This window comes from Tenrec ecaudatus, chromosome 1, assembly GCF_050624435.1.
Source record: "Tenrec ecaudatus isolate mTenEca1 chromosome 1, mTenEca1.hap1, whole genome shotgun sequence".
Classification (NCBI taxonomy): Eukaryota; Metazoa; Chordata; class Mammalia; order Afrosoricida; family Tenrecidae; genus Tenrec; species Tenrec ecaudatus.
Genome location: NC_134530.1, coordinates 197,286,366 through 197,298,867, shown reverse-complemented (window position 1 = coordinate 197,298,867; position 12,502 = coordinate 197,286,366). Strand labels below are relative to the sequence as shown.

Genomic DNA, 12,502 nt, shown 5'->3' with positions numbered 1-12,502 from the left:
GCCTCATCTTTCTCCCACAGAGCAGTGTGTGGGTTTGAACCACTGCATTTTGGTCAACAACTGAACATTTTAACTACTGTACTACCAGAATGGAGTTCAAATTCACTTTCTACCTATACCACACAGGCGAGTTATTAAATTGCATTGAATCTCAGTTTCCTCATCTATAAACTGGGAACTGAGAGCCACGCCTCCTAAGATAGCTGCTGCAGGATGGAATGTGCCCGCAGATAAAGCTCCCACAACTCCGCCTGACACCAGGCGGATCCCGGAGTGCCTGTTGCTTCCCTTCCTCACTGACTGCCCACGTCCATCCCGCACTGTCTTCACTGGGGCCCGCGGCTCTACCAGACCAGGATTCTGAACCCTGATCTCAGAAGGACCCAACTGAGGATCTGAGCTGTGAGATTTTCTAGGGCCAGGCAACGAAACCCAAATCCAATTGCTAGTTAAATAAAGCCCTCTGCCTAACGCATTCTCTTGTTGAGTTCCCTAGAGCCCCTTCCAACTGTAATGGCTTTTTATTGCAATTTGAATGAAACGCCATCAGTATCCCCACCCTGTCCTGTTGCTACTGCTCTGTCTCCTAGCCTCTCTGAAAGCTGGCAAGGCAGGCCTGACAATTCAGCCTCCTGAGGGGATGATAGCCCCACATTCCTCCCCAGAGGTCTGCTGAATGGCACCTGAGTATCCTCTCCCCCAAAGCCAACTTACTTCCCACCCCAACATGTGTCATATCCTTCCTTCAGATTCCCCACTTTAGGGAGGCAGAATCCACCCCTCCAACTTCCTCTTCCCATTCCCACCCCTGCATCCCCTGGAGCGCCTTTGACTAGAGATGAAAAGGTTTGATCAAAGCCCTGCCTGTGAGCAGGAAGTTGAAGCAGGATGAATGTCAGAGACCTCCACCTCAGAGACACAATGCAGCCCATGGGCACCGAACTCAGAGGACCGCAGATTGCTGCTCGGGGAGAAGGATGAACGTACCCAGTCCTGCCCAGCGCTGGCAGTGAGCTCCTGTTGATTGCCACCGGGAGAGGGCCTTGCTAAACAAGGGCTATTGCATTGGCCAGACACTCCCTCCCACCCCACTGCCCCCTCCCCAAGACAGGCCTACAGAGGCCTGGACCTCTAGTGCAAGAGGGCCCAGATGGCACGCAGGGTTAAGCACTGTCCTGCTAGTTGAAAGACTGGTCATTCAAATTCATGCAGGGTTGCTTTAGAAGACAGGCTGGGCCATCTACTTCTGAAAGGTCACAACTTTGAGAATTCTATGGAGAAGTTTTCTGTACATATGGGGTTGCCAGGAACCATACTTCATGCAAAACTGGCCATGTGCAGTGGAGAAGACTCGGGCCCTCCCCTCGCATGACCTGTGTACAGAAAGGGCCCAAGCAACCCTCGGTTTCCTGCCATCAGATGTCTTCCCTGGCCACCCCTGCCCCAGGCGCACCTGTGAGGACCTCATGTGCTGGACTCCCCAGAGGTGCTTGCTGGCTCAGCCCACGCCAGGCCAGAGTGTAAGCAGCTTAGCCAACAGCCTATGTGTTTTAAAGCCATCCATTCCCACACATGGGTGCCTGTCAGAAGCAGCAAGGAACCCCTCTTTCAGGGACAGCCTCCAGGTCTGGCCAGATCAGCTTCACTAGAGTCTCTCGGTGAGGGCTGTATTTGAAGCTCTCCAAAGAGATGCTTTTGATCAGTCAGGTCAGACCTGGGAACCACGGCAGTGAGATCATCCCTACCTGTCAGAGGAACCTGAAAGTCTAAAGAATCACTTCCTAGGCTCTCAGAGCTCCCAGTGATAGGGTTAGCATCCTCTGATATCCAGAGACTCACCGAAACCAATCTGGCTGCCGTCGAGTCAATTCCGACTCACCCCAGCGAGGGTTTCTCAGTCCAGAGAAGACTACAAGCACTTACTCAGTTGCATCCAGTGAGCGCTATGCATGGTGCGCCAGGTCCTTTCCATCGGGGACACAGCAGTGAACTGTACACACGGATGCACAGAGATCAACTTTGATTAGTGTGGCACAGTGGTTAAACAGTCAGCTGCTAACTGTAAGGTTGGTGGTTCAAACCCTCCAGCTGCCCTGCTCTGGGGGGAAAGGTGGCGAAAGATCTGTCAGTTGGCATCCATAAATATTATAGCCTTTTAAACAGCCTTCAGGAACAGTTCTAATCTGTGCCCTAGGGTCACTGTGTGTCAGAATCCACAATGGGTGAGAGGTGCTGGGAGAAGGAGACTAGCCGATACTGCCAGTGTTGCACCCATTGGGTGAAGTAATTCGGTGGGTATTTCATCAGTTCCTGGCTACTTGTTTTATGCTCAGGCTTTCAGTTCAGCTTGGACTTCTTCCTTCAACACCATTGGTTCTTGCTCCTATGCGACCTCCTGAAATGACCAATTCCTTATGGTGCAACAATTCTATGTATTCCTGCAACCTTCTTTTAATACTCCCTCCATGCAATATTGCAACGAGAGGCTTGAGTGTTTTCTTCAGTGTTTTTCAATTTGTTGGCCAAAGTCAACTGCATATTTTATTATAATACTTCACTTTGCCTTCCTGAGCTGCCCTTTGGAATCTTCTGTTCAGTTCCTTTCACCGTTTCTTCCATTTGCTTTAGCTACGCTACATTTAAGAGCAAGTTTCAGGGTCTCTTCTGATATTCACCTTGGTTTCCCCACCACCTTTAAAAAAATTCACACTTCATTGTGAACTGAGGGAAATTATGCAGAGTAAATCAGTTTCTCATTTGACAGTTCATGCACATGTTGTTCCATATCATTGGCTGCGCTATCCACAAAATAATATCACTTCTCCCCCTTCTCCCTGTGTTTCTTTCCTAACTCTTCCTTCCTTCTGAACTTAGTCCTTGGGCAAGTGCTGCCCTTTGCTCTCAAATCCTAAGGCATGTGCGCCACCCTAGTGTGATTAGTCACCTTATTTCACTCACTGCCAGCCCGTAGATGCCAACTCACAGTGACCCTGTAGAACAGAGTGCAATTGTCCTGTTGTGTTTCCACGACTGTCTATCTTTACAGGAGCCAAGAGTCTCATCTTTCTCCCTGGAAGGAACTGGTGGGATCAAGCTATTGACCTTGCAGTTAGCAGTCGAATGTGTTAACCCACTATGCTACCCAGACGTGTATATGTGTGTGTGTGTGTTGCCATATCGACCTCTTTATTGTTTGGCTGAACATTGAACCATGGGGGTGAATTCATTTCCAGGCCTGGTGGAAGGTCACCAGGGGCCATGTTCTGGGGATTCCACCAGATTCTGTCTGACTAGTAAGCCTGGTCTCTTTCATGATGTTGAGTTTTGTTCCACATTTTCCTCCACTCGATACAGGAACCTCCACTGTCTGTAGTGGTAGCCGGGCACCATCTAGTTCTTCTGGTCTCAGGTGGTGGAAGCTGAGGTTTTCATTGCTCATTAGTCCTGTGGACTAATTGTTTCCATGCTTCCTGAAACATCTTCAGTCTTCTTTTCTCTGAACACAAAGAGACCAATAGTAGCGCCTTACATGGCCATTCACAAACCTTTTAGACCTGAATTGTTACTCAATGAAGCAGAATGTAGAACATTGTCTTTTTGAACTCCATTATGCAGTTGACCTTGATGTGCCCTGAGACATCAATCCCAAACCTCCAAGCTCTGTGACTCATTCCCTCCAGGTCTTTGATTATGGCTAGAAAGTTTGCATGCCTTCCCCTTTGTTTGTTCTATTAGAAACCTGGGTATGTTTACAGCACATACAAATAGGTTTGTAGAAGTATCATCTACCAAACCTATATATGGTTGTGTGGGGTTCCCCCCCCCGTCCCCTGCCTACTCATACTTGTTCATCTTGTCTGTCTATGTATCCACTTGTGAATGATTGTGTGTTATTTCTGGTAATGCAAAACTGTGTATGTAATGGTATTTATCTTTGTGCACCGTACCTCTCTGGGTCTCCCTCTTCTTTAGGGATAGTGTATTGCGGAGGTTGGGGGGAAGTGGGGAGCTAATAATAATGAGTACAAAGAAGAAGAATATGTTCTAAAATTAATTGTGGTGATGACTGCACAACTCTTCTTAATATGATTGAACTATTAGATTGTATGAGATGTGGATTATATGCCATTAAACTTTTTTTAAGAGTTACAGTTTCAAAAACCCACAGGCACAGTTCTGCCCTGTCCAATAGGGTCGCTGTGAGTCAGAATGGGCTCCATGGCAGTGAGCTTGGATTTGCTTCGACAGGCATGCCAGGGAGCTGATCTGTTGTGGGATGTGAGCGGAAGAGGGAAATCCCAAAGCATTTGGCCCTAGGCACCACCAAAGCAGAGTTCCCATTATTGAAGTGGAAAGGGCTGCAGGAGAATTGGGCTTTGGATTTTTGTTGGTCTCCATTTTGGACCCGTCGTGTTTGCGAGGCCCCATCCAAGGAGGGGCGTTGAAAAGGCAGCTGGGCATACCAGTGTGAACATTAGCACGGATGGCCATGCTGGAGATGTGAATTGGGGATCCCTGCATGGGTTGGATACAATCATAAAGGTGTGAGTGTGGATCGAAAGAAAGGCGAGGCAGGGCTGAGGCTTGGGGCACGCCCACACTTTGAGTTCACAGAGATGAGAAGAAACCAAAACCAAATCACCACAGGGGTTCGAGGACCAAGCATCATCAGGAAGAGCCCAGCACACATAGGGGATGGAGGGGGCAGTGGGAGGGGCAGCTAAGCCGTGGAGAGCGACGGGCAGCGAAACACACTCATGAGAACTACCCCCAGGCCCTAGTGTCTGTGCCCAGGGCAGGGCACGCCAGCAGTCTCTGGCCTGAGCCCGACAGGGCTGCTCCCTGGAGGAAGCTGAAGCTGGGGTCTCATCTTGTGGCCCTGTGGCCCTCACCTCCCTGTGATTCTCCGGGGGCAACACTGTCGCTTGTGTCTGGAAGAGAAAAACATCTCCAGCAGTCATGTCCCCTTCTGCTTGCCACCGCCCACAGGCACTGTGATCGCTTGGCTGCTCGGATCATTATTCCTGAGTGGAAAGAGAAGCTTTCCCACAGGCAGCTCTCCCACAGGCCATGCTGCCATTCCGAGCCTCAATTTCCATGCTTTAAACAAGGCCGCACACTTGCATACCCCCATCATTCCAGGCATCATGTGACGCCTCCATCAAGTTCTCAAACTCAAACGGAAGGCAGATCCTGCTTCACAGGGTCGATGTCAGATATATTAAAACATCTGCACGGCCACACAGCTTAGGAATCTCCCCATATACCAGCCTGGAAATATCCCCTCTTCCCTTCCCCACTCCTTTCCCTCCTCTTTCTCTCTCCACCCTACCCAGTGCCCTGGGTAGGCATTTTAATTCAGAATGTATGCCACTGATTCCCATGCTTGATCATCTAGGAGAATCACCTGGGAGGTTGAAACAAACAAAACAGTACGGATGCCTCAATCCCATTCCCAGAGACTCTGGGTTAATTGGCCTTAGTTGGGGGTCAGTTGGGCTCTGGGATTTTTGAAGGCTCCTCAGGTGCTTCTAATGTGCAGCCAAGTTTGAAAACCAGTACCTTCGATTCTTATTGAATGTCTATGTTAGGTTCGGTTGTCTAGAGATACAAAACCCGTGACACTCATCTATGTATAAGAAAGAACTTTATAGCAAGGAATCATTTTATATCCAGAAGGTGTCCCAACCCAGTCCAATGGAAGTCCACGGGTCCATTGTTAGCCAGAACCCTCTTCAGATGCACATAGCTGCAGGCTGATGATGCAGAATGCTGAAGCAAGATGCAAGGAAATCACAGGCTGGTGGGTGCAAGGTCTCATGGATCCAAAATTGGTGGCAAGATAGGGCAACAGCTCCCAGGGTCAGGCAGTCCACATGGGGCTGCCCCTGGAGACTGACACAAAGTCCCAGTGAGCAGGGTGGGGAAGGGGGCAGAGAGAGAGGAGCGGTCCCAAGTATCTCTCTTACTAAAAGGCCACCCCTCTGAGTAGGCATGGTCAGGCTGTTATCTGATTGACAGGTTGGACTCCACACAAATGCAAGTGGACATAAAATCTAGCGGTCACCCTGGTGACCCCAGAACTTGGAGCCAGTAAACCCCGAAGACTTTACTGAGGTTTTGAATCTGCATCCCAGATACATGAGGTCATAGTCTATATTTAACACTTCTCCAGTAAGCGTTTGGATTGGAACGAACCACGTAGAAGCTCTGGGTGAACCCAATGGAGGATCATGGATTAAGTCTGGGTCCATTGCCTCCTAAATGGGTTTTTTTAAACAAGCTACACTGCTTAGAAGCAACCTGCCTCCTCCCCTCCTTGCCTCACCAGGAATCCATAATTGGCAAGACCTACATAGGCCTAGGCAAGCTCCAAGCTGTAGTCAATGTCCCAACTTCCAGGCCCTTTGGAACTCAAAGTTGGCACACGTTTTCCAGAAAGCAACTTGGTAATATGTCTCAAGAACTTGAACTGTGTCCCGTTCGCAGCCTTTGATCCACCTATCCTAAGGAAATCATCAGAGATGTGGTAAAAGATTTGTGTGTCAGGACCACCATCCACTTTTTACTTACAATCACAAAAAGATCAGAAGTACGAGATACACAGTGTAGGCCTGGCTTCCTGCATGCTGGTTTCTTGTGGAGCAGTAAGACAACGAGGTGCTCTGGTGTCCCGCAGATGGCTAAAAACTGTGTTTGACTCTTGTTTAACGGTTTGCGAAAATGTTCCCGCTGTAGTGCTGAGTGGACAAAACCAAGGCAGGGGAAGTAACTCGCTTCTCAGTTTCCTCTGCCTGTAGGCACATGCACCTATTTGCATGCAGGGAAACACTGGGCAGAAGTTCAATAAAATGCTAACATTTGGACCGTGTCACTGCGATGGATTTCTGTCCCCACCCCACCGCCCTGAATGTTCCAAACTTGTATTCTATTTGTCATCGGAAAATGGGGGGGGGGTTGTTTTTTTTTTAATCAGAAAAGAAAGGTTCATTTCTCACTCTGGCAGCCAGCTCCTGTTGAAGGTTACCTCAGCAGTGCCCTCCAGCAGTGCCCGTCCCCGCTGGGCCCAGAGCAGTGCGTTCCAAACCCTTCCACGTTTGCCATTGCTCTGGAGTCTCAGCGGCTTTGACCCGGGACGCAGAGGGTGTGTTTCCGTCCTTTGCGTGGGAGGGCTGAGCTTGCTTGCTGGACAGCAGGATCTCTATGTCCCAGGTAAGGACTGCGTGCCCTTCATGTTATCCTACAGCGTTAGGACCCGGGAGCCTCGGAAATTGGAGGAAACTTGCCCAGATACATGAAAGGACATGTATTCACCCAGTCTTTCTTGTCATGAGCAGCTGTCAAGTCAGTCCCAGTTTACCTGGCTCAGCCTCACGTGACTGTGGGGTCTCCATTGGCTGATGAGGGAAGTAATTCCCTGTGTGAAGGTCAGGTTGTTTAGTGAAACAGAACCAGTGACACTCATCAATATGTATGAAAGAACTTTACACCAAGAAGTATTTTTTCATAGATCATTTTATTGGGGGGATCTTATAGCTCTTATAACAATGCATAATTTTATCAAGAAGGTATCCTAGCTCAGTCCAACTTAAGTCCACAGTCCGATACTAGCCAGGGGTGCCCTCTCGGGCTCACACAGCTGCTGGCTGACAATGCAGAATGGGGACGCAGGGCGCAGCGTGATCCCAGGCTGTCCGATGAGAACATGGCAGGTCCCCAACAGCTGGGAGGGTGGGTCCCAGGGTCAGCCACCCACGTGGGGCCTCCCCTGGAGGCAGTTGAGCCCCAGCAAGGCTGAAAGCAAAGGCTAAAAGAGGGAAAGAAAATTCCTCACCATCTTCCTTACGGAAAAGATCAGACCCCCAAGGAAACATCATCAGGTGGATAGGTTGGACACCACCTTGACACATTCACCCAAGGTCAAGTTGGCATAAAATCATCCACATTTCCAAACTCTTGCTTCCTGGTCAACTGATCTGCATCCCTGCAACACCCCCAACTCCAATTACAGACAAATGGAGACTGGGCTTGAGGTTCATTGGTGGGAAATCAAACCTGGCTATCCTAAATGGAAAGCAAAACTCTCTTGGGGAACCACCGCTGCCTCTCATTCACTCTAGAAGTATTTCTATCAAGAGTCTTCTGTGTGTGCTCGGCAAAGTCACCACTCATTCAAGCAACCCTGAAGCCATGAAGGAGCTAACTGATGGAATTGGCTGGAGAAGCCAAGTTTTGGACTAAACTTGAGATTTGACCTGGGCAATAGTTCAACCTTGTGAAGTAGTTCATTGACAGGGATTTGGGATCAGAGTCTCACTAAAGGTCTCTCTGTCTCTCTCTCTCTTTCAATCTCTACTGTCCTATCCCTCTTTTTCAGATGGAGGTGATTGTTGGGGACTTTGGGATCGTGGTGGTGCCCCGAGAAGCAGCTGACACAGACCAGATCATGAACCATTCCTCAATACTCCGCAAATACAAAGTGAGTCCCTCCGACTCCCTGCTGAGTGGACTCTGAGAAGCCTGGGAGGCTGGGGCGGGTGGGAGCAAAGGAGCCCAGTGTGAATGGCTGACCGTCAGTCACCCTTTCTGCTCTGTCTCCAGAACAACATCATGGTGGTGAAGGATGACATCAACCATCCCATGTCTGTTGTCAGTTCAACCAAGAGCAGGTGCGTGTGACAAATGGCCAGAGAGCCCTTGGCCAAGCAGGCATGCAAATATCCATGTAACTCTGCTAAATCAGGGCCCACCCACTGCCCGCCGCTCCTGTATTCCGTCTCTTGTTTGGACCCATACGCTTGTCCCAGTCATGGATTCTTAAAAGGGGAAAGCCCCCTATCTAGTCTGAGCTGGTTTGAAGGGGAGCGAAGATGATTTGATTTGAGGCGCTTATGAAATGCTACATTTGTAAGGTGTAGGCTAAGAAGTCATAATAAAAATACTCCAATATCCAGAATTTAAAAAAATAAGTCCTCTTTACCTCTCTCAACTTGACAATAACAGGTTTGGGTTTTGGACTTTTTCCCCTTTCATGGCATAGTCAAAGGAATTAAAAAGCATCTTCAACAAGGGTTCCCATCTCTGGATCTGCAGCTGCTGTGATGACTTGTTGTCATCCAGAGGGAAAGGCAGGGTACAGCCCATGGCAAGATCTGTTTGAAAGAAGATAAGGCGAAGTGTCTCAGTCTTGGCCTCAGTTGCCTGGCCACACCCAGCTGAATTCACTGGAGGCTGGGGAATAGGCTTTAGAGTTAGGAAACCAGGTTCCCAGGTGAGGCAAGAAGGTTGTACTACTTCGTGGGAGAAGGAGGGAGTGGATGTTAGGGGACAGTTAACAGTCTCCACCACAAACCCTAAGTGGAAACATCACGGAAAGGGTGAGATGGATGGAATACAGAGAGCTGAAAGCAGGCAGCGGGGAGCCGGGAGCCTGTACGTGTACGTTAAGAGGGCAGTGTGGATGAGCTCAAAGGAGAGTCGATAGGACCTCTGTGGGGAGCACCACCATTTAAAAGGTTAAAAAGCAGTCAAAACCCACCAACCTTGGGGGCTCAGAAATCATAGGAGTGTAGGAGCAGTATCATGTACGTCACATATTTAAAACCAAAAAGTTGGTCCAGGACTCATGAGTTCCTTGGACTCTATCCCTGAATTTTCAAGAGTAGCATCAAGTGGGAGGGAGGGCAGAAACCCAGTGACAGTGCACGGAGATGGGAATGCTGCCCATCAGAGTCACTGTGAAAAATCAGACGCAAAGAGAAAGTCTTGTGCTCCGCTGAGTCCCACGGAATTGCGATTTCTGGGGCCGGTGGCCGGAGATCTGCTGACTGGGTGATCTTTGTGTGGAAGCACATGTGCCTTTTCAAGAAGCGTCACTGTGACCAGCAGGCACTTAGGGACCTCGCCCACACAGTGCAGGCAGTGTATCCATGGCAAAGGCAGTGAGGCAGCCTCCCAGAATCTCACGAGACAGGGCTCAGATGCCTGCTAGAATCTGAACATCTTGAAGAGTGTATGAATTTTGAAATTCATTCCCGGGGCCTAACATTCTCAAGAGCATCACAGGAGAAGACAAGAGGAAGCAGCCAGGCCAAGATTGGAACAAAATGTCACAGGAGCCAAAATGGGTCGCTAGAGGCCCGTCGTACCTCTCGGAGCCTCTCTGAGACCCCAGAGCTCACCGTTAAGGACATTTAAATATCCTGGTGACGTTTCTTCCTGAAGGAAGGAAAAGAAGTGGACGGTTAGAAGAACCCAGAGACATGTATGTTCCCTGTCCATCCAGCGACCGTCACGGGAGGAAGCCCGCAGAATGAAATGGGAATAGCACACCTCCTACTAACGTGACTGGTGTGCTTGGCACTCCTCGCAGGGCTTTAGATAACGGCTCGTTTAGTCCTGGAGCTCATGGGATGAGGTAGCCACAAATACCTTCCTGTTACAGAGGAGAAAACAGAGAGAAGGGAGATCGGAGGGGCTAACATAATCTGTCCCTGGTTCCTCTGAGCGATGATGAGACAGTGTCATTAGGATATGGTGGGGATGAAAGAGCTGCCCTAGAATGGGTGCTGTCTACTCAACCCCAGGAAAGACTGGTAAATGGGGCTCTGGGGAGACCCCTAGCAGCCCACTAGTTGTTTCTCTTTCTTCCTGAAAGAGTCTGAGCAGGCGCGTCCTGATTTACGAGGTGCCCATATGATGGATCGTTTCTTTTTGTCCAGGCTGGCCCTGCAGCATGGGGATGGTCATGTTGTGGATTACCTGTCTCAGCCCGTCATCGACTACATCCTCAAGAGCCAGCTGTACATCAGCACCTCTGGCTAGCAGCTGCCGAACCCTCCGCCCCACTCTCCCCACGCCCCTTCAGTCTGTCAGCCTCTCTGTTTCTCTCCTGCCTCTGTTTCTCCATCTCTTCATCCTGACTCTTCTCCCCACTCGCTGACTTAACCTCCACAGTGTGGGGGGCCTGCAGAGAACCACAGCATACTCAACTCCACAGTCACCTTTGGACAAACTTTCCTCTAGTCTCTGGGTTCGGGTGGGTGAGGGAATAAAGGGGGCGGGCGTTGGGGAAAGTACAGTCCTTGGAGATGTACCGGTGTCCGTCTCCCAGCATGCTCTAGAGAGGCGGCTCTGGTGCCCATCCTCCCAGCATGCTCTGGGGAGGCGGCTCAGGCACTCGCCTTCCCAGCATGCCCTTTACCACAAAGGGCTATTTTTCTTTTCTGTTCCCCCCCCCCACTCCTAGACCTTGGATGACATCTGTGTCCATGGTTGTTTATGTTGTAGTCTTGATGCACTTCTGTGATATGACTTCCTCTTTGATGGGCTAGCAGGGCCAGCCTCAGCACTCAGTAACTACATGAGGGTCGCACCCAATAAAGAGGGCCCAGACATGTCTGCTCTCCCAGTGCATACACACCACACACACACACACACACACACACACACACACACACACACACACACACACACACACAGCCTTTGATCAAAAGGATCTGAAGCCTGGGAGATAAGTGTGGGAACAGTAAGGTTTTACAGACGATTTTGTGTTCATTTCCTAAATTGCACAAGACCATTGTCCAGGTGCTCTGGACCTGCGCTCACACAAAGCCACCCCATCCTAGCCTTCAGCCCTGCCCTGGTGCCATGTGCCCGTGTCTTTGTCTGAGCTGTGGCTGATGGGCAGAGTCCGAGTCCCCTGACAGCCCGCCCCCGCCTTTGGGAGTCATCTTTAGGCAGACTCCTACGTCTAAGAAGAATCACATAGACAAAGTCAGATTCTGATAATACCACAATTTCTTAAATGAAACACGCTAGGAATTGACTCAACCTTAGAGAGCTCTGTTAATGGAGATTATTTATTGCCCACTTGCCTGGGAAACATCTTCATTTAAGTCCAGGATCATCTGGGAGGAAACAATGTGTTCTGTACAGGATGAATGATTCTCGTTCACACAGGTGGTACCCAAGGCCGACTCTTTCTCATGAATGGTGCTTGGTCTGCGTTCTGGGTCCTGGGTCCTAGCTCCTTTCGGGTCCTGAACAGCCTTGCCACTACAATAGCTGCCTGTGGAAATACACCTGACACTGGAGTAGGTGTACAGAAGAGAGATCTGGGGGCGGTCAGGAGCCTCCTTAAACCACGTGAATCGACCACTTTCCTCCCAAATCTCCCACCCCCCTTGGTGGCCCTGGGAAACACAGTGTGACTAGCCCTGCTCTACTTGTTAGCACCTTACCCATGCCCTGCTTGGAACGTTCAAAAGAACTCTCCTGGGTACTGTGTCTCTCTTCCAGTCTCAGGCTCTGGGGTTCCTGACTACCCAGGAGGAAGAGTCCCCAAGCAGTAGAAGAGTTTTTAATGAAGGTGTAGGAACCTCTATGGCCCAGGAGGCACCTGACACCAGAGACGACAATGTTCTTCATCCTCTGCAGCATCTGTTCATTGCTATCAGGAAAGGGGGCTGGATTCAACAGAGGAACATGGGAGAGCAGCGAT

At 49.8% G+C, this 12,502-nt stretch overlaps 1 protein-coding gene across 1 annotated transcript in view; it reads left to right on the top strand.

Annotated features, from left to right (window-relative positions):
* Positions 1-11,044, top strand: part of NMNAT2 (nicotinamide nucleotide adenylyltransferase 2) — a 199,378-nt gene extending 188,334 nt beyond the window's left edge. The window contains exons 9-11 of the mRNA XM_075528205.1: positions 8,378-8,479; positions 8,602-8,669; positions 10,722-11,044. Of these exons, the coding sequence (XP_075384320.1) occupies positions 8,378-8,479; positions 8,602-8,669; positions 10,722-10,824 (273 nt within the window). The 3' untranslated portion in view covers positions 10,825-11,044. The remainder of the gene's footprint in view (positions 1-8,377; positions 8,480-8,601; positions 8,670-10,721) is intronic.
* Positions 11,045-12,502: the final 1,458 nt, after the last annotated feature.